This window comes from Dama dama, chromosome 24 (assembly GCF_033118175.1).
Source record: "Dama dama isolate Ldn47 chromosome 24, ASM3311817v1, whole genome shotgun sequence".
NCBI classification, from domain to species: domain Eukaryota; kingdom Metazoa; phylum Chordata; class Mammalia; order Artiodactyla; family Cervidae; genus Dama; species Dama dama.
This window is the reverse complement of record NC_083704.1, coordinates 55563021-55587399: the sequence shown is the minus strand read 5'-3', so window position 1 is coordinate 55587399 and position 24379 is coordinate 55563021. Positions and strand designations below refer to the sequence as shown.

Below are 24379 nucleotides of genomic sequence, written 5' to 3'. Positions count from 1 at the left end.
TCCAAGGGTCAAAGGTGGAGAGTCAAGGGCCAAGGACAGGGAACCCTGGAGACAGGGCAAGAGACTAGGAGCATTGCAGGCGGGAGGCTCGGGCTGGGGTGGGGATGGTGGGGGGGCACTGACCTCCCGAGGAGCACACACCACCCACAGTATGGGTCCCTGTGAGCAAGGCAGGATGCACAGTCCAGGTGCTGAGCACAGGAGGCCACGGGAACCTTGAGAAGCTACAGCAGCAAAGAAGACTTGAGGCCAGCAATCCAAGTGCCGGCAGCTCCCCCACATACAGGGCCCCGGTTCCCTAAAGGGCCCTCCCAGCAGCCATGCCGCCCCTGGCTGGTGCCAGGCACTCACCATGCTCTGGGTCATGACATACAGGTGCTCGAAGGCCCCATCAAAGACGAGGTCTCTGCTCACCGCAGACCCCTGCTGTACAATCTGCGTGGAGTACGGTTGGCCATCGCTCCCTGGGCCCAAGTAGACCTGAGATCAGAGACCACAGGGTCTGAGGCCCAAGACCCGCCCTGCTCTCCCCAGTAAAGTAATTCACAGGTAGAATTTCCTCCTAGGCAGTACAGGTCATTACCACCCAACCCCCGGGTGGGAGTGGGGGTATCTCGGGTAAACGCCATCCGGCCCCAGAAAGAGGAACAAAGGTCATCTCCCTCAGCCTGGGGCCAGAGATACACAATAGATCTCACGTTGTAGCCCCAGGGGGTCCCAGGCATAGCTCTGCCCAGGCTGGGTCTCCAGCAGCCCGTCCCTTCCAGATCTGAGGCAGGGCCCAGTACCTCCTGTGGACTCACCCTGTGCAGCTGCCCTTGACTGTCACCCAGGAAAGCAATGGTGTGTCCATCTTCTACGGTGATCGCCACGGCTGTCAGCTGGACCCCCGGCCACTCCAGAACCGGCGTGGCTTCCAGGGGGACACGGCTGGCCATGGGGCTGGGCGTGTGGTCTGAGCCACAGGGATATGCATCCAGAGTGTCCTGCAGGCAGCCAGAAGCCCAAGTTAGGCCCTCCCCAGATCCCCTCCATCCTCCCTAAACAACCCCATCCTCTCTCCCAGCATCTCTGCCAGTTCTGGGCTCTCCTACGGCCGCATCCTTGGTCCTGCCCCAGTGGCTTCCCTCCACAGTCTGCAGCAGCTCCATCACCTCTTGTGATCCCCACATGTCTGGGGGCCCCACTTTCTCCCATCCCCGGCCTGGGAGCTGCTTCCTCCAGTTCATTCACAAGCCTTCCCCTGGACCATTCTTCCAAAACTTCTTCCAGCCTGCATCCCTCTCTCCACGTCCACTAACCTGGGTCCCCTCCCCCCTCTCACTGAGTCAGTCTCCCTATATGCAGCTTCTACCCTTTTCATCCAACCTGCATGCGTGCTAAGTCGCTTCGGTCAGGTCTGTCTCTTTGCAACCCCATGGACTGTAGTCCACCAGGCTCCTCTGTCCATGGGACTTCCCAGGCAAGAATACTGGAGTGGGTTGCCATACCTCCTCTAGGACATCTTCCCCACCCAAGGATTGAACCTGCATCTCTTATGTCTCCTGCACTGGCAGGCAGATTCTTTACCACTAACACCATCTGGGAAGTGTTCACCCATCCTGAGACGAGAGTCAAACAAGTCTCAACAAGTCTGAACCTCACTTGCCTCTCTCTCTCAAGAAACTTTAAACAATAGAGTCCAACCTCGCCACATTCTGGGTCCCTGCCCCATACCCTTACCCTCAAACACACTTTTAGTCCACCTACACAAATGCCATCCCTTCGGTGTCAGGTCCAAGCACAGCCCTGCACAGTTGGTCTCTGTCCCCCCTGAATGCCACTCTTACCGTAAGGTACCCCTCCATCGCCCAGACACAAAGGAATCACTTAACATCCACCGACCTGACCAGTACATGCCTGCCCAGTGGCCTCAGAGACAGGGAAGGGCTGGCCAGCGCCAGGACTTACCACGGGCAGCTGAGCACAGTCGGAGTTGACGTCATACTCAATGTAGGCCACCTCAGCCCCATCCTCCGCACGGCCCTCCCGGGTGTAGCAGGCGTCACGGGTGCGATTAGCAAGGTGATCCACCTCATCCAGGGGAAAGGCGCAGAGTGCTGATGCGCCAGTTGTCCCAGCAGCTGCCAATGGGGGTCGGCCCACGGTCGGGGGAGCGGCCGAGGAGAAGGCCACGAAGAGCACCTCGCCCTGGGCCACCTCCGCGGACACGGCCACGGCCGCAGCCTGGATGAGCCCGTAGCGGCCCCCCTGACAGGCCAGGGGCAGCTCCACGTAGGAGTAGTAGTGCTGATCCCGGAGGCACACGCGGGACACGTAGGCGCGGAAGGCTCGCGACTGAGCCTGCAGGTCCCGCCGAAGGAACAGGAAGTAGGCGCTGGCCCCGCGCGCGAAGGCGCTCACGAAGTGATGGCTGTACTCCGAGAGGCGGCCCACTGCGAGCTTGGCCGTCTCCTCGTAAGAGAAGGCGGCCTGGGGGTCCGGGGGCTGTAAGGCCCGGGTGGTGATGGGCGGGATGCCGCCCCCCACGCCTCGGCTGGTGTAGCCTCGCCCCACAAAGAGGAGGGGCTCCCCAGATGGGCCCTGGGCCACCAGTCCCACCGTGCTGACGGTGGGGTCGTTGGCGGCCACATACTGGGTGTCCCCTGGCCGCTCTGGCCGCAGCAGCAGCTGCCCGAGCTGCCCCAGGCGCCGCTGCTCACAGACCCCCTGGTGCACGCTGCCACACACCACCAGGGCGCCCGGGCTCACCAGGAGCAGCTGGTTCAGGTTGCTGGTGGGCTGCGCCTGGGGGCACTCATCTGGCATCACAGGGGGCAGGCAGTCCCTGCTGTCCAGCACCGGGCCAGTGGACACGTTGGCCTCCAGCTGCAGTTCGGGGCTCAGCTGGAACAAGAAGTTGGTGGCTCCGAGGTAGAGGGTGCCTGAGGTGGGGTCTCGAGCCAGGTGCTGCAGACGCGTACCGTTGGGGGTGAAAGCCGTCGGTGGTGGGGGCTGGAGGGCGAGGACCCACCCGGCCCAGAGCGCCTGGAGGAGAGCTAGGCCAAGGGCAGGCATGGTCACCTGGCAGGGAGACAGAGAGCTTGAGCAGGGCTCGGGCGGCCGCCTGAGCACCGTGGGACCACTAGTGAGAAAGAGGGCTGTGCCACTGCCAAGATGCCCCTCCCAACCCAGCGAGGACCAGGCTGAGACGGCACCGCGGTTACGAGGACCGCAGGACCACACACTAGCAAGGGCTCAGCAGACGCTGTCCTGGAAACGTCAACATTGCCCGTTCTCTATATCACTCTCTCAGGAGACCGGCAACCCCCACCCCTCACCTAGCCTGCCCATTGTCAACACAGGGTCCAAGGATGAGGAGCTAGAGAGGCAGAGATGCGGGAAACATCCTGCTCCTGGGGACCAGGGCCTGGAAGGGGCAGGAGAGCCAGGGGATAGGAAGAAGGGACCCAGAAAGCCCCTCTGCATGGATGTCAGTTTCCTGGGCAGGAAATGAGAGGGTGAGATCCCATGGGCCACCTGCATGTTACAGCAGGGCAAGAATTGGGTGATTTCAGGAATCCAGAAGGGTGATAAGCAGAGAACCAACAGACCAGAGAGATGAGGGGGTCAAGGCTGCCATGGACAGGGCCTAAACGGCTAGACCCCAGCTTGGAGAGCCCCCAGTAGAGGTGGGAGTCCCACACCTGGGTGAGAGGCCAGGCTCACCTGGCAGGGCCAGCTGGATCAGGAGACAACGGCATGCCCCGAGTGCAAGTCACCTAGCCGGGAAGAGAGCAGAGCATAGAGCTGTGGGCTGGGCGGCAGGCACGTGGGCCCCCCACCACGGAGCCAGCACAAAGGTACCCCTCCCCGCTGCCCAGTCTGCCAGTGGAGCTGGGCCCAGCCTGGCCCTCGGCCACCAAACACATTCCACAGGGGACGCCTCCTCGGAGCCCATGGGAGGGGGAGGGCAGCGGAACCAGGCATCCTCGGGGCCTGGGAAAGGGCAGCTAAGGAGAAGCTGCGTGGCTGGCAGGGCCCAGTCCGGCCCCCACTTTGGTCCTGTCCCCCCCTACAGCCCGCCCTCAGCATCTCCCATTCTTGCCCTCTGCCCAAACTCTGCCCTCTCAGGGCACCCAGGTACATGCCCTGACCACAGGCTCGGGCCGAGCCTCGCCCCAGGCTGCCACCAGCACATAAGCACACTCATGCTCCCACACACCAAGAAGCATACACACCACCCACCCTGCATGCCCACACCAACACCCAAAGACATGGGCGCGAGCACACACCTAGATGCATGCACACACCGCCTGTACATACAAGCCAGAGACACACACCCGGAAGCACACCCCACAAAGACACACTTACCCACCCACCCAAGACATACACACCACCACCCACATCCAGACCCCACACAGGCAGACTCACACACACTTCCCTGGTTCGAGCCCTAAGTCCTCGAGGGCTCTGGAAGCCAGGACATCATCTCTTGCTATTTCCTCTCCTGCAGGTCAGAGCAGAGTGGGAGGTGGAGGGGGCAGGGGGGTGGTCCTAGAGGAAGTCACCAGACGTGTACCTCACATCCCCTGAACCTTCCCAGACCTTAAGGGCCTGCTCTCCTCACAATCCCCCTCCCTGCAGGCTCCATCTGAAGCCTGGGGAGACCAGGAAACCATGACACCACCTTGCTAAAACCTGGCTGGTCTCCAGCCTGGAGCACCAGGGTGGGTAAAGCGCTGGGGACCGGCAAGCTGTGAGACGCTATTCCTGCTTGTTTGTGTCCAGGCCACATGGCCCGGCCCCTCCTGCCACCCAGCTGCCAGTCTGCTGGTGCTCCTCCGAAAGCTTCCCAGGGTCCAGGCTGGCTCCTCCCAGCCGAGGCCCCCCCAGCGGGGTGCTCCTGAGGGTGGCCCAGAGGGAGCAGGGCTGGGCGTAAGGCTTAGAGGAAGGTCCAGCGAGGAGCTGTGGCCACAGCCCGGCTGGGCACTGCTCCCAAAATAGCTTGGGGGTTTCCATTTTTAGTGTGCAGAGAACAGGGCAGCTCTATGGGACCGGGAACAAGGCAGCCACTGTTTGCCACCGAGGGGGCAGGGGGAGGGGGGCGGCAGGGAGAGTCATGAACCCGGTGAGAAGCCCAGGACTATGGCAAGGCCAGGCTTCCCAGGCGCCCCCCACCTTGTTTCCAAGGCATGGTGGGGAAAGTTTCTTCCCCCGGGAAGACGGGGTCTGCCTGAGGATGGGCAAAGGCCGGCTGCTACACTCAGCTACTGCTCGGTCCCTCCCATCGCCTCCCGCCCAGGGACGTGCCTTGGGCAGAGGGTCTGCCCCACCATTCGCTTACAAACATTTGCTCAGCGCTGACTTTGTGCCAGAGTTCTCCAGCCCTCAAGGGGCAGCCACCAAGGCACTCCCTACATGTAAAATCACAACTGGGTCGAGTGGCCCACAGGAAGCCGATGGGCAGGACCCAAACAGCTTCTGACAAAGTCACATCGCAGGCTGGAGGCTGACCCCAGCTGGGAAAAGTGTCAGCCTTCTTCAATCACTGCCACGGGGCCGAGCCACCCTCGCCCTTCCCCACATACCATGGGTGGGAAGAAAAGAAGGGCGGTGACATTTTTCTCCTTATCGGCCACATATTTCACTTCACCTCGGCCACAGAGCAGCCTCCGGCCCCTCGGGTGCACCTCTCCCCATCTCAGGGGAACTTCAAGCAGAATCTGAGGCTGTCCCTCTCTCCAGTGTCTTTGGAGGCACCGCCCCCCCCCCCCCCCCCCCCCCGCCAAGGCCCGGAGGATAAAGGTCAAGCCCTTCCGTCCACACGCTCTCCTGTGCAATCCTTGCCAGGGCTCCCCCACACATGCTCTTCATTCCTGCCAGGCAGAACTGCTCATCACACTCCTCCATGCTCACTCCCTATTACATGAGGTGCCCAACCATCACCTCCCATCAAAGGCCTCGCTGTCCCCCAGGCTCCTGAGAAGCCCACCACGTGTGGTCGGCGGGCATCCCCAGCCACCACCCTGGTGTACATTGCAGCTCTGCCTTGGATTCTCTAAGCCTCAGATTTCCCATCTGGAGAATGGGAGGCAGGACTGCTCTGATCATTCAACATGATATGGTGTGTGCCTGGCATGCAAGGCACCAACCAAGGCCACTTTTCTCCCTGTTTCACTCTCCTACTCCTGCAATTCCTTAAAGGCAGAGAATGTGACTTCTAATTCAGAGGCCCCGGTAAGCAGAACAGACAGCATTGAGCAGGTGCTCCTTGAATGTTGAAAAGAACCATCATTTTACAGCCAAGAAAACTCAGCCAGCAGGGGAGATACGGAGCCCACAACCCACTCCAAGCCACTCAGCTTCTCGAAGGACACAGTTGTCAGCCCCACTTTTATTAACGACTAGGCCAGAGCAGACTGAAAAGGCTGCTTTGGAGCTCGGCCTTCAGTCCCCAACTTATACAACTAAGATCTCTTCCCCCCCTTCCCCCCACATCTCAAGCTCCAGCTAGAGTCAAAGCCTAGCTCTTCTGGGCCCCCATCTCTGGACCGATTCAGCAGGGCCCAAGGCTGCCTAACTTCTGCCTGCAAAGAACAAGCACAGCCTCCTGGACCTGGGGCTGTCCTCGCCAACCAAAAGGGCATATAAACTCAGCCCTTGAAACTGGGAGAGTGTTCATATCCCAGCCCTTTTCACCGGAGTCGCCGGGATTGGTGCAAAATCGGCCTTTCCTTTAGCCCTCTCGCTGGGCTCCCAGGGTGCTCCCAGAAGTTATTCATTGACAGCATCAGAGTGCAGAGTGCCTGCCCTGTTGTCCGTGTTGAGCCGGGGTAGGGGCGGGGTGGGGGCCACCATTTACCAGTGAGGACTCAGCGAGCGCTCATCAATCACCCACCGTCTGGGTGCGGGGTGGGGGGCTCCCCCTCTGGGGGTGCGTGGCAGGGGGAATCCCAGTCTGCCTTTTGTCAGTCGCGCCGAGTACCGCCTGGAAGGGCTGTTACTGCGGAGGGGAAGCCTGGACCTCCCCGTTGCTCTTCCCCGACCCTCCTCCCTCCTCCCTGACCAGGGCAAGGACCCCCCCAGTGGTCCTGGGAGGGCGGGGAAGAGGCCGGCCGGTCCCGGCTAAGGCGGCGGTGGCGAGGAGGGGGCGCGGAGGAGCGGCTCCACCTCCTCTGTCTCCCAATCGCGTTACAGGCGGAGCCGCCAGAGTTTCCCTTCGCGCGGAGAAGTGTGGTCCCAACTCTCCGGATCGAAGCCGCCCACCACTCACCCCGGGCCGCCTCGGCCCGGCGGCATCGCGGTTCCAGGCCCGTCCACCCCGGGGACGCGTCGCCCCGGCCCCACCGCCCAGGCCCCGGGCCCGCACTCACCACCCGGCCGGGCCCCGCGGGACGAGCGCGCCTAGGCGGGCGCCGGCCGCTCCGGGTTCGGGATCTGCGCGCGCGGCGGCCTCCCCGCGTCCCCGGCTGCCTACCGCCCCCACCGCCCCCCGCCCCGCCACCCTCCGGAGGTGGGTCTGGCGGAGCCGCAGCTGTTACCCGGAGACCCAGGGGCGGAAAACTGCGCCCGCCGCCCGGCCCGCCCGCCGCGGCGCTGCCACCGCCGGGAACAAAGGAGACAAAGCTGCGTCGGCCGGGCCCGGCTCCGCTCCTTCCCCCCCCCTCCGCGCCCGCCGGGCCGCCCTCCCCCCGCCCGCCGCCCAGGCCAGGCCGGAAGCAGCCGGGAGAGCCGGGCGCGCGGCCCCGAGCCGCCCGGGACCCCGCATTCCAGCCCTCCCGGCTCTGCACTTGCCGAGGGCGGGGGACTCGACCCCTCGCTCGCTAGGGGGGCGGATGGCGGGGGGAGGGGAGGGAGAAGGCTGGCTGCACCCCGGCGGTTGCCAAGGCAACGTGGATGGCGGCGGGAGGAGCGCGCAGAGCCGAGCCGCGGGACCGGCTGCCCCACCCCGCCCAGTCCCCGCCGGGCCTCACCTGCGCGCCGCGCTGGAGCCGAATTGGGAGCCCTCCGGCACGGGAGGGGCCGGACGGCGGGGGCTGGGGGGTGGGGGTCCCGCTCTGCACCCCGACGTGTGGCGGTGCTTCGCCCGGGCCTCCGCCTGCCTGCATGCCAGCGCCCGGTGGGACCCACGCCCGTCACCTGCCCCACCAACCACCGCCAGCCACCACCCCCGCTCTCCGGGGCCCCCGAGCTCCCTCTTAACCTGTCCAGTACCTGGCTCCTGTGGTCATCCTGCTCCAACTTTCTTTACCTGAACTCCGGGGCGCCTGGTTTCTGCCCACCGGTCCTACTCCCGGGACTCTCAAGCGGCCAGGCTCTCCTTCCGGCCCCCACCTCTGGCTGTGCGGGAAGAGCGCCGGCTTTGGGGTTGGGCCTGGGTTTGAGCCATCACTGAGCCAAGAAACCTGACCCCTGCCCCCCAAACACACATGCTTGTTTGCTCACCGCCAAGTGGAGGTGATGCCACACCTAGCCGCGCTGGGAGAGGAGGGCCCACCGCTGCAAACTTGCACAAGCTAGGGCGCATTTCCTCCCTTTCCTCCCAAACCTGTACCTGGACCCGCCCCAAGCTGAGGTGCCGTGGGCAAGTCTAGACTCCCTCACCTGTAAATACGTCACCTTTCCAGAGGCACACCTGGGTTCTCTCCTGAGGCCCAGGTGTGCCCTCTGCAGGGCCCTTCAGGCTTGGCTCCCTGCAAACTCAGGAGCCAGCACTTAGAACATCCTCTTAGGACTTCCGGTGGGTTTTCGCTCTCAGCCACTGGGACAGCCGCCTGGGAGGCAAAATTTGTCACACACCCTGAAAGCTCCCAGGGCCTCTGCAGGCTTGACGGGAGCCTCAATCAGGTTTACATCATCCACACTGGCTGCTGTGGAAAGAGCTAAACGTCAGGCACCCTCTCCCCACCTGCCGCCCACGAGTGTGCCTTCACTCTCACATACCTGGCTCTGCCTTCCGAGTTGTCCCTCCCCAGCTCCTCGGCTTGCTCCCCGGACCTCCAACCTCTCTTCCAACATCTGGGTCCAGGATTCAGCACCCTGTCTGCACCAGAATGACACCCTTTCCCCAGTTCCCTCGTCTCTGGACATCACAGACCCCAGGTGCTATCTGGCCTTCTGGGTCACCCACTCCATTCTCTAACGTTGTGCTCCACACCCATCACCACCTCAGTCAAACTGGTGTGCCCCAAGGCCCTCAGCCACCTTGCCTCGCCTTCCTGTGCAGCTTGTGGGGGTATTGGGTGGCCCTTCCATGTGCCTGGAATCCTCCCCTCCCCAGACCCATTCACTCAAGTGCACACCCCTTAGGACCCACCTCACCTACCTAGGTTTAGGACCTAGGATTTCCAAACCCCACAACACCCCTCATCTATAGACAGATAGGGTGTCTCCTACCCCACGAGGAGGATGAACATCCCAAGTGCAGAGGTCATTTTATCCCACGCCCTCCGAAGGAATCATTACAAAAAGAAAACAAGGCCACAGATGGAGTGACCAGACGATCAGAGGTTCACTGCACCCATGGGGCCACTGGCCAGGGCTGAGCACAGGCTCCCAAGAAGGGCAGGATCTCATGGAAGCATTTCTGCTTCCACAGGCCTCTGCTGTGCGTCAGCTCTGCTCAACCTGCTGACCCACCTCATTGCATCCTGAAAGGAGGGCGGGTTCTTCAGACTCACCGTGCGAGCAGAGCGCCTCCTCGCTGCTCCTGTTTACTCAAGGACACACAAGGCCACCCATGGCCATTCGGCCCAGGAGGTCAAAGGCTGCTGTTCTCCACTGAGAAGGAAGAGGTCAAGGGTTCTCGGTTCAGTACGCCTCTGTGCCCCCCGAGCTGTACCTCCCACCTCTGGGAGGTCCCTCCCCATCACTGCCTCACCGCTCACACTGCTGATGGGCTGAGCTCTGCCCAGGGGTGGAGAGGCCATCCCTAGGCTGTGTGTGAGATGACACCCCGCCTAAGTGGCGCTGCAGCAGGGAACCAGATTGGTCACCAAATCCCTGTAATTCTGTCCCCAGCAGTATTTACCAACCATTCCCCCAATCCCTGTTCCCTGCTCTCCTCTGATCAGTCCTCCAGTGTTAGAACCAGGAAGTTCTCTCCAACATGGCAGAGAAAGTGATTCAAAAGACAGGCCGTGACCATGGTCACCAGTGACTGGCGGCAAGCCAAGTTTTATTCACTGGAAATCATGAGCCATCTGACACAGGTGGGTTGGACAAGTGGAGGACAGGCCCGGAAATCCGAAATGAAAATCAAGGCCTGGGGTGGGGGGTGAGGGGGCCAGTGTATCCAAAATGGTCTCGAACCAAGGGCCAGATCAAGAGATGAGAGAGGAACTGTAAGGGGGGTGATTATTATCTTACTTTCAGGCCCAATCCTCGAGTTCCAAATCTGAATGTTCAATGGACAAAACTCAGTCTCACATACACTACTTTAAATAAGACAAAATGAAAGACTTTTAATAAGACAAAATTGAAAGACGTGAGCACAAATATTTGCTAGTTAACGTCAATTAGTGTTGCCTAAAAAGCAAAGGATGTCTGCCGGTGAGGTCAGACTCAGGCCGAGTACACCCCCGGAAGTTCACTTCATTGCTTCATTCTCTAACTAAATCCACATCCATACCCCCTCCCTCTGGAGGAGGGTCCAGGGGGCTAGCTGGCCCTGAACAGCATATAAAGTACAGGCAGGATGGCCACAAACGTCGCACAGGTGACCAGCGTGCCATAGACAGTGTTCCTATTGACCTGGGCTTCCAGCCTCTGCTCCGTGTCCGACAGCGCCATGATCACACTCCCCTGTTCCAGCAGGGAAGCAGGCAGAGCCCCGTCTGCAGACTCCACCAGGCCCGGGTGTGCTGCAGCCTTTGCGAGCTGAACCACCCCAGCCACTTGGCTCATGGTCTTTTCCAGGCCATCAAGCTGCTCTCGTAAACCCTCTAGACGTGAACGGACCTGCCTAGAATGGCTGAGCTGCTCTCTCAAGGCAGCTGAAAGGACATCTGTGTCTCTGTCTCGGGTTGGGGAAGAACCTGCCTGGGACAAAGAGCTCTGCGCGGTCCCAGCTTGCACCAGGCCCTTCAGGTCTGCCACGAGGTCACGGAGATCCCTCTGCTGGAGGGAGTAGCTGGATGCCTGTTCGCGGATGGCTTCCTGGAGGCTCACAGGCCCCTTCTGGGCCTCCAGGAGCAAAGCCTTCAACTCCTGGAGCCGCACGCGGTTCACGTAGGTGGATCCAGCCACACCAATCAAGGCCCCCAGGACTGACCCAATGAGTGACCAGTTCTTGGTCCTCTCCGCCCGAGTGCGCTCCTTCTCATGGCTTTCCCGCACAGCTGCAGAGAAGAGGGAGAACTTCTCTCGCTCAGAGTCTTCTGCACGCAGGTAGGTCATACGAAGCCTCTTCTCCTCCTGCGGAAGCAAAGCTGTCAAGTAGCAGCGACCTGGCCCAGCAGCCTCCAGCGGAAGTCCCATGACCACATCCCTGGAGCTTGGCTTCAGGCCTGGCACAGATTACATGCTCCATAAACACGCTGGGTGAGTGAGGGCAGCATTAAGTCTGGACGGGTGGGGGGAGCAAAGGAACTGGGGATGGTCCGGGTGAGCGGTGCTATCCTCCCCGGGCAGTCGTGGGTCTGACCGGACATGCAAGGGGGTCTCCAGACTGTGTCGATCAGAAGGGAAGTGTCTGGCGCTCTCCGGGAGGCCCTCTCCATGGTGCTCCCTCCCAATAATCTGGGGCCCAGAGTATACTAGACCGCTGGTCCCAGTTTTCCAGGAGTGGACAGGGTGGAAGGCACTGGAGCCCTGGAGCCCAGTCTCTCCCCAGGGTCTTCTGGTTTACCTCCTCACCAGGTCTCTGACCCCCAGACCCATCAGAGCACCCACCTCGCCCCTCCACACTCTGCAGCCCAGGGTCCCCGTCCAGGCGAGGAAGGAGCTACCTGCAGCATCCTGTGCTCCAGAGTGGCCAGCTCCAGGTACTGGTTATCGTCTCTGGAGATGCGGTCCAGGCGGTCCCTCACCTCCTTCAGCTTGGTCTGCTGACCTTCCAAGTCCTCGCGAGCCTCCCGGACAAGCCCTCGAGCCACCATGAACACTTTTTCTGCCTGCAGTGAGAACAGAAGTCACCGCCCCTTTCTCCACGCCCACAACAGGGTCCTCTCCACTCCCAACCAGACGCGGCTGAGAAGAAGTCAGGAGGGGATGTCAGTGCAGAGGCTGGAAAGAGAGTCCCTCGGACACACAATCCTGGTTCACCCAGTGGTCCTCAGGGTGCAGCCCCGGGCCTTTAATTGGCTTCCTGGGTGTTACCTTAGCTACACCTCCCAACATCACCAAACGCCGTGACAGGCATCGCCAGGCCTCCAGTCAACAGGCTGAGAAACCCTGGCTCAGCCAAAGTCATGGCCTCCGAGGGGAGAGACAGCACTGCACCTCAATACCTCCGGCTGAACCCCAGGTTCTTCCCACCCCACTACAGTGGTCTGTGCCAGGGTGGGAAACAAGATTGTTGTTCAGTCGCTCAGTCGTGTCTGACTCTTTGCGACCCCATGGACTGCAGCATGCCAGGCTTCCCTATTCTTCACTATCTTCTAGAGTTTGCTCAAACTCATGTCCATTGAGTCTATGATGCCAGAGGTGGCGGAACGCGATTCCCCTGCCACAGAGGATTGGACAACCAGAGGCAGTTCTCCCCACCTCACAGTCTGATTAATTCCCAGGGCCTCCACCTTCACGAGGGATGCTTTAATCACAGTCAGGACTCTGAGGACCTTGTAACCCTCCAGGCAACTCTCACCACCAACCCCCAAAACAGTCAACGAAGGAAGTGTTTGCTGGCCCAAGATGTTAATGGCCCAGAACCCCCTGGTACACAGCATACACAGCAATTTGTTTCAATGGGGAACAGGGGGCCCTTCACCCTGGTAGTATCAAACCCGGCCGTAACGTGAGAAACAACTCAGCTCCCCCTCCTAGTGGTATGTGTTCAAGGACAGACCAATCTGGACGTGGCTGTGGCTGGTCATTTATTTGGCAGTAGCCTCCAGGCCACACTGCCTGGGTCAGAGGGCAGGGCCAAACCCCAGCTCCCGTCCTCACCTCGGTGACGTTTCCCTGGGCCTCTCGAACCTCATTGAGTCCCACAAACTCTTCATATCTGTCCCACCAAGTCTTGGCCGTGGAGGACGCCCGCTGCCGAATGCTGTGGCCCAGGGCTGCTCCTAGTGCGGTGAGGCGGTGGTACAGCCCCAGGGCCACCTCCTCGGGCCTCTTCTCTCTGGGCTGGCTGGGGCCGTGGCTGCAGAGAGTCCTGGCCAGAAAGAGGTCCCTCCGCACCAGTACGGGAGACACACCCCCGACGTGCCGCATGGCCAACACACGGCTGCGCCCTGTCATCCGGAGATCTGTGGGGAGAGGCCAGACAAAGGCAGGGCTCAAGTTGGGTCTCATGCCCGAGGGACAGTTCTGAACTGAAGACTCTCCATTAAAAAGTCCAAACTGGGGACTTCCTGGGTGGTGGCGCGGTGGCTAAGAATCCAACTGCCAATGCAGAAGACACGCGTTCGATCCCTGATTGGGGAAGATTCCACATGCCGTGGAGCAACTAAGCCCATGTGCCACACAAGTACATGTACACATGTGCAGCAAATACTGAAGCCCGTGAGACTAGAGCCTGTGCTCTGCATCAAGAGGAGCCACTGCAATGAGAAGCCCCCAAACTGCAGCAAAGAGTAGCCCTGGCTCTCTGCAACTAGAAAAAGCCTGCACAAAGCAACAGAGACCCAGGGTGGCCAAAATAAATAAATATATATATATATATTTTTTTAAGTCCAAACCGTTGGGCCCGGAGAGGACAGCCACTAGGGTCAGGATTTGCCAGGTGCTCTCCTGGACGATGGAGCATGTCAGGGAAGAATATACTTAGGAACCCAAGCCTCCCATCTCCCTCCAGGATGCCACGAGCCAGACCCTCCCATCCACCCACCTGCCTGCATCCCCAGGTCTGCAGGAGAAGACTGGTGGCCAGTTTTCGGATAACCTCAAAGATTCTTTTTTTTTTTTCCTGACGTGGGCCATTTTAAAGTCTTTATTGAATTTGTGACAATATTCCTTATGCTTTGGTTTTTTGGCCTACTGAATTTGTTACAATATTGCTTCTGTTTTCTGTTTTGCTTTTTTGGCCATGAGGTATGTGGCATCTCAGCTCCGGACCAGGAATCCAACCTGCACCCTGTGCATTGGAAAGCGAGGTCTTAGCCACTGGACCACCAGGGAAGTCCCTCACAGAAAATTCTGAAACCTGTGTTGTGTCCATGCTAACAAAGCCCCGCAAGGATTCACAAAGACTGCGAGTGAAACTGTGGAATCAACTGAGGGGATTTGGGGAAAGATTTCTGTAAATGACTATCAAAACCAGCTTCCCGAACTCCCTGAGGGCTGTCTCCAAACAGGGAAGCAGTTTCATTTCTGTTCTAGGGCACAGGTCATTCATGTCCCCCCTCAAGAGACAATTCTGGGGTAAAAACAAAGCAAAACCAAACCGCTCGGATTGCTTCATAGAGGACAGACAGCTCTTCTGAGGTTCCCAGCAAACCCTCCTTCTGCCTTCCAAGCCCAGACATTCCAGGTGACCAACTCCCAGTCTCACATGTCTCACTTTCCATAAGCTTTCTTCCTCCTCCCCAACCCCGGGAACTGCCCAACAGGTTAGGTTTCTTTAATCTTTCCCTTTTCAGCCTTGCTCTGATGTTTGGGCCCCCCACAACGCCTACTCGTCTGGTACCTGAACGGCACAAGGAGTCTCCCATCAGCCAGGCAGGCCTGGCCTGGGCCCTAGTGCAGGAATGATGCTGAGGACCCAGAAGAGAGAGCCAGGGGACCCTCGCTCTCAGCAAACCCTGCCCCCAGAGCACCCTGCCCCCAAGTACTGACTGTGGCTGTCTGAGTGACACCTGGGAGCCAAAGGACCGGACCAGAGAGAGGAAAGCAGAGGGAGCAGGGGACAGGAAGACAGACTAGGAGAGCTCCGATTACAGAGAAAAGTGCTTCCGGATGTAAGGTGATCTCAGCCTCCCACACCGGGGCCCCCCTCCCCACAGTGCCATAGAGAAGCTCAGAGCCTCTTGGAAACACAGTTGGTTGGGTCGGGGCATGCGTCCTGGCAAAAGCCCGAGCTGAGAGCCACAGAAAGGGAACATCCCTATGACAGTGGCTCCAAGCTGGTGCTGCACCCGAACCCCAAATGCCCCAGGGAGCACAGGCCATCCATGCCCCAGGGGTCGGGCAAGCCTCCAGGGCCTCAAGGCCAGTGCTCACTGCTCACAAACTGTGGCTCACAACATTCCTGCAGGTGCGCCCCCATCAAAACAAAGCGTGCAGCCTTGTGGACCTGGCCACTGCCACACTGGCTGTCGCTACTTCCTAGCCCTCTTCTCTCTTGATCCCGCCTGACCAACAAGCCTGCTCTCCTGAAAGCCTGCAGAACCTCCCCCTTGTTGCATCCAGCAGCTGCTACTCAGATTTCTCCTCCAGCACCTCTGCAGCTTTCAGCACCTTCTCAATCTGAAATCACCACCCCACCTCCTCAGATCCCTCCAACCTTCTCAACCTCCCCTCCTGGCTCCTCTTCTATCAGCAGCACATTCCTGGATCCCAGGAAGGTCACTCATCCCGGGCAGAGAAGACAGCTCCAGCCTCCTACGCGGTCTTGGCTTCCTCCCCTGCCCCTCACAGCTGACTTCACAGGGGAGGCTCTGTTAACTTGTAAGTCAGATCACACCCCTCGGGTAAAAACCCTGAGAGTTCCCCAGTCAGCTGGCGTGAATGCCAGTCCTGCCAATGGCCAACAAGGCCCGGTCCTCTCAGCCCGATCCCCTTTCTTCTCTCCATCACTGTAAGAACCCCACCACACTGAACGTGATCCCGCCCCAGGGTCTGTTCCCCGCCACTTCCTCTGCCTGGACCACTTCTCCTCCACCAGTCCAGCCCCTTCACGCCTACATCTGCTCAAACATCACCTCTTGATAAGGCCTTTCCTGACAACTCCCTCCTTCGCCACCATCAGACTCCTTCGTTTTCTCCATCAGACACACACGTTGCCTTCTTCCTGTGTGCCTCGCCCCTCACCAGAACAGAACCCTGGAGAGAGCAGGGACGCGGCTTCAGGAGGGAACGCACCAATGACTCCCAAGTGGTTCCCCGACGCCAGGCCTCCTCTCAGCCTCCCACCACCACCCCCGCCCCTGTCTCCCAGCTCCTCCCCACTGAGATGTCTCATAGGCCCCTCGACCAGCAAAGGGAAGACATTCCTGGCAGAGAGAAAAAGTGGAACAGGGCTTGACGTCATCTAAAATCGGAAAGCAGTAGAGAAGAGAGTGGGGAAAGCTGGACAGGCAGACAGAGGCCAAAGCAAGCAGGGTCTGGGTCAGGTTCAGAACCTTGCCTCTCCAAATCCATTCTCCTGCTCCATCCAGACGACTGTCTCCTACCAACTGCCCTCTCCTCAAACCTCCATCACCAGCACCTCATGCTCACCTGCAGCTGGTGGTTGGTTTCATTGCTCACCCAGAAAATGTTTTAAAATTGGAAGAGAAAGTCCATAAACTCCTACCGCATCTTCGCACCTGCCCGTGTCTGTCTCATCCCCACCTTCTCTTACTCTTCAGGATGAAAACTTCCTGCTTAGGGAAGGCCATGCCGTGCTCCAGGTCCCATATCCTCTCCCCTCCTCAGACACGGCTCGGCTTGGGAATTGATGTGACCACCCCACCCCACCCCAGCAACTGCCCCACTTCTCTGCTCCTCTTTACTCCCTAACAGAGCACCTGCACCAGCTCTCTGCAGGTCCTCTTCTCTTGTTCTCACTTAACCCCCTCTCTGATCTGGCCTTCACTCCCACCAGGCCAGTGGAACTGCTCTTGTTCCGGTCATTCCCACGTGCCTAAAACCAATGATCAGTTTCCTCCTCATCTCACTTGCCCTGTGCCTTATGATAGCTTCCTTCTTCTTAAACCACCTTCTCTTCTTGGCTTCCAGTCCCCACTCATTTCCACAACCTCTCCACATGGTGCCCCAGGGCTCTGTCCTCAGTCTCCTCTTTCATCCAGTCTTGTGACTTGAAAAACCAGCTACAAAAATATTCTATGATTGTAGGGATGGTTGCGCAAGACTGTAAATACACTAAAACCACTGAACTGTACGCATTAGGTAGGTGAATTGTACGGCTGCATGCCTGCTGAGTCACTTCGGTCCTGTTCGACTCTTTGTGACCCCATGGACTGTAGCCTGCCAGGCTCCTCTGTCCATGAGATTCTCTAGTCAAGAATACTGGAGTGGGTTACCATGCCCTTCTCCAGGAGATCTTCCCAACCTCAGGATCAAGCCTGCGGCTCCTGCACTGCAGGCAGATTCTTTACCACTGAGCCACCAGGGAAGCCAGAAGTATAGGGTTATGTAAATCATATCTCAATAAAGCTGTCACTGGAAAACAAACAGGGCTTTCCTGGTGGCTCAGTGGTGAGGAATCCGCCTGCCGATGCAGGAGACACAAGTTCGATCCCTAGTCCGGGAAGATCCCGAGGCGCAAGTAGGCCTACACACCACAACTACTAAGCCAGTGCTCTAGAGCCCCGGAGCCACAACTACTGAAACCGACAAACCCGCTGGCACTAGAGCCCGCACACTGCAACTAGAGAGTAGCCCCCACTCGCCTCAACAGAGAAAAGCCCATGCAGCAAGGAAGATCCAGCACAGCCAAAAAAAACACAGAACTCCCTGTTAGACCAGTGCTTAGGACTTGGAAGCTTTCACTGTCAGGGCCTGTGTTCAATCCCTGGCTGGGGAACATCAATCCAAAAAGCTACATGGTGTGGCCAAAAATAAATTAAAAAAAAACATACAAGCAAACTGTATTCAGGCCTCTCCAGTCCACATCTCTCTTCTGAATCCCAGGCTCATTTACCAAACTGCTCAATCCAGGTCTCTGCTAGGAAGGCTGACGGGACTCTTCCTCTCCCAATGCTGCCTTTACCACAGCTCAGCGATGGAAACTCCAAGTCCCATTCAGGCTCAAACTCTCACGTCATCCCTCACTTTGCTTTCTCTCCCTCCTCACAGCCAGTCCGTTAGCAAATGTCACCTCCACCTCCGAAACTAAATTCAGATTCCCTCTTCCTCATGCCCCTGCCCCCCCCCCAAGTGCCCAAGTGAAAGTTGCTCAGTCATGCCCAACTCTTTGCGACCCCATGGACTATACAGTCCATGGAATTCTCCAGGCCAGAATACTGGAGTGGGTAGCCTTTCCCTTCTCCAGGGGATCTTCCCAACCAGGGATCGAACCCAGGTCTCCCGCATTGCAGGTGGATTCTTTACCAGCTGAGCCACAAGGGAAGCCCTAGTCCCAAAGGCCAACGTCTTTTGCCTGGGTTATCCTAAGAGCCTCTGACAGATGTCTGTGCTTCTACTCTGGCCCCTACTGTCAGAGCAGGCAGCGGTCCTTTCAAAACACAGGTCAGACCATCTCTCTCTCTGCTCAAGTCCTGCAGTGGTTTCCCCCTTTCTCTCAAGGTAAAAGCCAAAATCCTTTCCAAGGCCTACATGGCATCCACCTCCTGGCCCTCATCATTCTGTCCTCTCACCTCATCTCCAATCAGTCTCCCTTTCCCCACTCTGTTCCAGTTACGTGGACCTTTTCTCCCAGTTTTTGTGAGATAAAACTGACATACACCATCACATAAATTTAAGATATACAATGTGATGACGTGACAAATGTACAGATAGCTAGATGTCTACCACATTAAGCTTAGCTGACACATCTTTCACTTCACAAAGTTCCCATATAATTCCAGGCTTTCTGACGCTGCTCCTACACAGTAAGCTATTCCCACCTCAGGACCCTGACGCCTCCTGGTCGCTATCTGCGCGCTTGCTCTCTTCTCTTTTTTCAAGTCCTGCTCAAATGTCACAGCCGTGCACTCCCACTCCAGGACGCCTTACCCACTCTGTTTTATTTTTCCCCAGACAACTATCACAGGATCCGTGCTTTGCATTTCACGTATTCACCGATAGTCTGTCTTACTCAACAGAATGGCAGCTCTGCCAGGGCAGGCACTGTTTTGTTCATTAATGCAGCTTAAGTGCCTAAAGTACTACCTGCGTCTGCTACACGCTCAACAAAAAAAAGTACTGGATGAATAAACAGAATTTGCAAAATGTCGCACTCCGAGCTATATTATAAAACTCCTACATATCAATGTATGACAAAACCCACTGAAAAAACAAATAAAAAGGGGGAAAAAAAAAAAAAACCTCCTTCTGGGAGCCTCCAAAGCTCTAGAACCGGTGATCTAGCCGCCCCCACCCCCCACCTACTTCCCTCACATCTCACTCCACTGTGCTTTCCTAGGTTCCAGAGATGCACCGAGCTTCAAGGCCTTTGCACAAGCCCATCCCTCTACCTGCAGTGCTTTCCCTGTGCTTTTCCAGGCTTAGCGCTTGCAACTTAAGCATCCCTCGCGGCTTCCGGACTCTCCCCGGGAAGGACATGCCCCGGCCCCAGTACCTGACGCGCTTTGCGCCGCAACCCCCAAGGAGCGCCCGCCACTCAGTTGATCGCCGACCCTTTAGGGCCCGCCTCCCGGAGGACCGCTTCCGGCAGGAGCTCAACTTCCGCGTCAGGAGCCAATCAGCGAGCTCGCGTGGAGGTATAGGCGCAGGGGGCTGGAACGGGGAGCTCCGCTTCCGGTGGCAGGGTCTGGGGAAGGGGCGGCAGGCGCCATGTCGGGCCGCGAAGGTAAGTATGCAGGGACGATGGAGTGGGTCAGGGCGCAGAGGGTCGAGAGCCGGCGGGGGGCAGGCTGAGCGGGCTCGTGTCTCACGCAGGTGGCAAGAAGAAGCCCCTGAAGCAGCCCAAGAAGCAAGCCAAGGAGATGGACGAGGTGAGGGCGGGCGCAGAGGCGTGGGCGGGCGCGGAGGGACTGGGTAATCCGCTTGCAGTGAACCCGCTTTGCCCTCTCCCTAGGAAGATAAGGCATTCAAGCAGAAGCAGAAGGAGGAGCAGAAGAAACTCGAGGAGCTAAAAGCAAAGGCCGCGGGGAAAGGCCCCCTGGGTAAGTGAGGGCGGGGTAGACATCAAACCGGACAAACGCGTGAGCATCAGTCTGGATACGGTCCCGAGCAGAGCAGGTCAGTGTCCTGCCTCGTGGATAAGCTGCAAGGTCTCTGCTCCTGTCCACTGCGGTGGATGGTCCTAGCCAGGCTTGGATTCGCAGCAGCGGGACGGGCTGAGAGCCAGACCCAGTATGGGCTTCTCTTGCTTAGGGAAGTGGCAGAAATGGAAATACAGAAATATATCTCACACAAGTTAGTGTAGTTGAGTTTCCAGATATTCTCTACAGTTTCTTGCTCCAAATCCGTACTTCATTACTACTTTGTTGCTTATAACATTTCTTGACTACTCATATAATTAAAAGTCTAGCAAATACTTTTGCACCCTGAGTTTTCACTGCTGGATGCGCCTAGGCTAATGGATAAAGTCCAGGCTTCTTGGCGTGCTGTTGGTGTGTTTTTTAGGACAGTATACTTTTAAATTTATTTAAATCAAAAAAAGGAAGTACAAACACACAAGGAGATAATGAAACCACATACATCCACACAGAGACTTGTGCATCAAGAGCAGCATTCGCCATAAAAAGTGGGAAAAACCCAAATGTCCATCAACTGAAGAATAAATAAAATGTGGCATATTCATACAATAGTATGAATAAGAAAGAATAAATATTGAGAAACTTTTCCCAAAGAGAAACTCCGTGTCTGTTAGCTGCTACTGCTAAGTCGCTTCAGTCGTGTCCGACTCTGTGCGACCCCATAGACGGCAGCCCACCAGGCTCCCCCGTCCCTGGGATTCTCCAGGCAAGAACACTGGAGTGGGTTGGCATTTTGTTGGTGTGTTTTTAAACTTAATTCTCTACCATTCTGTCTCTTCTCCCTTTGTGTAAGAGGAGTTGATTACATATCAAAATATTTTTCAAAACTCATCAGTCGTTGTATGTTATGCTTTTTAAATCCTGTTTACACTCATCAAAATAGGGATTGTTTTCTCAGCAGTTGTCTATACCCTACAGGATCATTGGGGTTCCCTAGATGGCCCAGTGGTAAAGAATCCTCTTACCAATACAGGAGATGAAGGAGAGGAGAATTCAATCCTTAGGCCAGGAATATCCCCTGGAGTAGGAAATGGCAACCCACTCCAGTATTCTTGCCTGGAAAATCCCATGGACAGAGGAAACTGTCGGGCTGCAGTCCATGGGGTCGCAGAGTGTGACAGGACTAGACACGAGCAGCATGCACATTTAAAGTTTATTTTGGAAAAAAAAAGTTTATTTTGTCACAGCCCATTGGATTTTCATTCCTATATTAGGTATGCTTAATTCTATAACTGTTTGTTAAATTACCTACCGTGTGTTACTTGTAAATTGGGTAAAATAAAGGTATTGAGTAAATCACATCCCAGGATCATAATATATATGGTAGTGTGGTGTATGACAGGTAACAATATGGACTTAGGAAGTCACGCCTCCCAGGTTGGAATCTTGGCTTTGTTGCATACCAGTTTATAACTTTGAACAGTATCTAACACTGAGACTTTGTTATCTGTAAAGTGGGTTGAGGGGATGCGGAGTAAGTGAGCCAGTCTGAAATCCCCAACACTGATTCAGATCAGTGCACAGCCATTACTTGTGCTCTGTCTTTATTCTCATTCACCACCTTATTCATTTTTGCCCGGAAGTAACTGGTAAAGCCCTGTGCATGCTTGTGTCACAAAAATGCCCAGTACAAGAGCTGGTCCTTATTATTTAATAGGATCCATGGTAGGCCCCTGAGGCTTCAACCATAGAGATTGTGTTTTTCATTGGTTGAGACTTTTTTTTCCCTTTTGCAGCCACTGGTGGAATTAAGAAATCTGGCAAAAAGTAAGCTGTTCCCTTGCGCCTGAGGCAGTGATGACCCTTAGTTCCATTCCTGTTTAAACACCTGGATTCCCTGCCATGATATCTGTTGCCGCCTATAGCTAGAATGATGTGTTGTCTTGGAACCTATTGTACATTTAAGAATAAACTTTTGTAAAAAAAACACTTGGCTCATCTTGTCTTTAGATCTTCGCAGCCATTTCTACCTTAGCTATGAGATCTATGTAAGCCCAGTCCAGAGTCCTGCCAAAGTGTGTTCTTAAGTCTGTGTTCTATCCTGATTTCTGTACCACCTTAATAAGGTTGTGCATCTGTTCATGTAAGGAACCTGATGTGTGCAAGCTGGACATCCGCCAGTGAACAATTCCTCTTGTCAAGGCAAGAGGGGAGCGAATCTGTAAGGACTAAGCTTACTCTGAAGCACCCAGGTCTGCATTTCCACTTGGGCTTTAAAAGATCCTTGTTAGATTCCCATCTCTTTATCCCCCCCCCCCCCCCCTAACTCAATCCATCAGCAAAATTAAATCTGGACTCTTCATACTTAATACTAATGCCACCAGATCTTCATTCTAACCCTAAAATCCCTCACCTGAATATTATAGTCACATCAAAATTTGTCTTTCTCTCCCTACCCTTGCTTCCCAACAGCTAGTGCTTACTCAGAACCTAGAGTAATCTCTGAACCTTAAAGTTATACTTTGTTTCTCCTTGACTGAGAATTCCTCTATAGCTTCTTAGAGCCAAAAAAAAAAAAAAGTCCCCACAATGACCAGAGAGGCATTAAGGGGTCTGGATGCTGCTCTCTACCCTCTAGTATCTACTAGATTCATCCCCGTGATCCATCTTGAGCCATGGAGACCTACATTCCAAGCAAGTTTTCTCTTTACTGTTTTCACCTACTAGAAACTCTTCCTTAGTCCTCCTGTCTCTCAACCCTGTTTCCTTTTTTTCTCCTGACACTTGTTGATTATCTACCACTTTTGACTCCCAAGAAGGGTAGATTGCTGGAGGACAGAGACCATAATGTGCTAAATGCATATGTATTGAAACAGTCTAGATGCACAAGTCTAGACTTCACTTCTAGGATCTAGACACAACTATGGGAATAATGCTAATATCACTAATGTGTTTACCAGAAGGGCCCTGAGATTTTGCTGAGTCAAAACTGGAAAAGATTTTCATAGATTGAAACTTGTATTACAACTCTAATGTACTTGATACTAGTCGTAAAAGAGAAACGTCCCCCTTTGGTTGTCTCCCGGAAAGGTACACGGCCAGCAGCGTCCTCTTTGGACTTCAGGGATTCCCTGTGGGATTGCCAGCTGGTACCCCTCCCTGTGCTGCTGCGAGTAACGCTTCGCAGAGCCAGAACTAGGACACTGCCGCTAAGATGAAGCTACTGCTCTTTTATTTGGTGGAACTCAGTCTGCACTTAACAAAATCTAATCTTGTGTTTTTACGAGACCAGAGACTTGGAGCAATTAAGATAAGCATCCAATATTTGGGTGACTATCTGAGGGAACCTACCAGTTACCTCAAAAAAATTAAAGCCAGGTACTGAAGACCCTCTAGGCCCTGACAACTATCTACCTTTCATTTACTGCCCTCCCAAACATTCATAGGATACTCATAGGTTAAGTTAGAATTCCATGGACAGAGGAGCCTAACGGGCTACAGTCCATGGGACTGCAAAATGTCGGACACGATTGAGCTTCACACACGGATGAAAAATCTTGCCCCTGTTACTTTCCAACACCTTGTTCCTGCTAAATGTCCTGCACATCACAGTGCCATGCTTAGTCGTCCAGTCGTGTCCGGCACTTTGTGACCCCATGGACTGCAGCCTGCCAGTAAAATCCTGTCAGCCACTCAAGCCCAGCATGAATCCCTGCTCCTCTCTAAAACCTTACCTTCCTATTTTGCCATTGATAATGCCTACCTGGCAATTGTGTGGCCTCCATTTCAGTATTGTATTCTTGTCTGAGTAATCTTGATGCCATCCTCCTTAGCACTTCTTGATAACTCCCACTTAACCTGTAGGACAGCCCAGTTGCTACTTCCGTGGGACCTTCGTTGACGTCTTGAGTCTCATTCATTTCCATATGACCAGCGCTTGGAACAAAAACACTTAAGAGCTCCCAGAGAAATGAATGAATAAATATTAACAGCCTGAGCAGTTCCTAAGCCCTTCAACACCAAATGTACACATTCAAAACATTTACTGTACTCAAAGGTGTGTGCTCATAACAGTTCTATTCTTAACTCCTAGCCCAACCCCATTCTTCCACACTCCTCCTCAAGAGCCTGGGGTATTTGAGAAGTGGGTCTGGCTGGACAGCGAGGTCACAAAAACCAAAAGTCTGAATGCTGCTGCCTACCCTAGATTCACACTGCACGGGTGAATATCTATCTGGGCGAACTCC

General features: G+C 56.0%; 2 protein-coding genes and 1 long non-coding RNA gene across 10 annotated transcripts in view; 1 reads left to right on the top strand and 2 right to left on the bottom strand.

The window, feature by feature from the left end:
- PLXNB1 (plexin B1) overlaps nucleotides 1–8548 on the bottom strand; it is a 30074-nt gene extending 21526 nt beyond the window's left edge. Inside the window, exons 1-7 of one of the 7 annotated variants that reach the window (XM_061128691.1) lie at nucleotides 8428–8548; nucleotides 8197–8322; nucleotides 3709–3761; nucleotides 1951–3063; nucleotides 804–986; nucleotides 352–480; nucleotides 124–224 (exon numbers count right to left, since the gene is read on the bottom strand). In XM_061128691.1, coding sequence (XP_060984674.1) covers nucleotides 124–224; nucleotides 352–480; nucleotides 804–986; nucleotides 1951–3057 — 1520 coding nt within the window. In that variant the 5' untranslated portion in view covers nucleotides 3058–3063; nucleotides 3709–3761; nucleotides 8197–8322; nucleotides 8428–8548. Of the gene's footprint in view, nucleotides 1–123; nucleotides 225–351; nucleotides 481–803; nucleotides 987–1950; nucleotides 3064–3708; nucleotides 3762–7355; nucleotides 7434–7523; nucleotides 7622–8196; nucleotides 8334–8427 lie in introns of those variants that run through there. The other 6 variants (XM_061128692.1, XM_061128696.1, XM_061128693.1 and 3 more) reach the window with 6 other exon arrangements.
- A 1777-nt stretch (nucleotides 8549–10325) lies between these two features.
- CCDC51 (coiled-coil domain containing 51) lies at nucleotides 10326–19654 on the bottom strand. Of its 2 annotated transcripts, none has more exons than XM_061128689.1 (4): nucleotides 19446–19579; nucleotides 13090–13394; nucleotides 11931–12095; nucleotides 10326–11397 (listed from the first exon to the last, which is right to left on the bottom strand). In XM_061128689.1, the coding sequence occupies exons 1-4, from the start codon at nucleotides 19531–19533 to the stop codon at nucleotides 10642–10644; spliced, it is 1314 nt and encodes a 437-aa protein (XP_060984672.1). In that variant the 5' UTR covers nucleotides 19534–19579; the 3' UTR covers nucleotides 10326–10641. The 2 variants fall into 2 exon arrangements, with proteins under 2 accessions (XP_060984672.1, XP_060984673.1); XM_061128690.1 differs by having other exon boundaries at nucleotides 10330–11397; nucleotides 19550–19654.
- Nucleotides 19649–21999, top strand: LOC133045983 (uncharacterized). The gene is made up of 4 exons (XR_009690384.1): nucleotides 19649–19780; nucleotides 19870–19925; nucleotides 20009–20096; nucleotides 21929–21999. It is a non-coding gene; the product is annotated as an uncharacterized LOC133045983 (long non-coding RNA).
- The last annotated feature ends 2380 nt before the right edge of the window (nucleotides 22000–24379 follow it).

Bases quoted from the DNA above. Each gene is read 5' to 3' on its own strand.
- CCDC51 (XM_061128689.1), bottom strand. From the start codon at position 19,533: ATGTCCTTCCCGGGGAGAGTCCGGAAGCCGCGAGGGATGCTTAAGTTG. The intron at 13,395-19,445 runs GTAGAGGGATGG...CTCTCCCCACAG, and splicing joins GCACAGGGAAAGCACTGCAG to ATCTCCGGATGACAGGGCGC. The intron at 12,096-13,089 runs GTGAGGACGGGA...TTCTCACTGCAG, and splicing joins CCCAGGGAAACGTCACCGAG to GCAGAAAAAGTGTTCATGGT.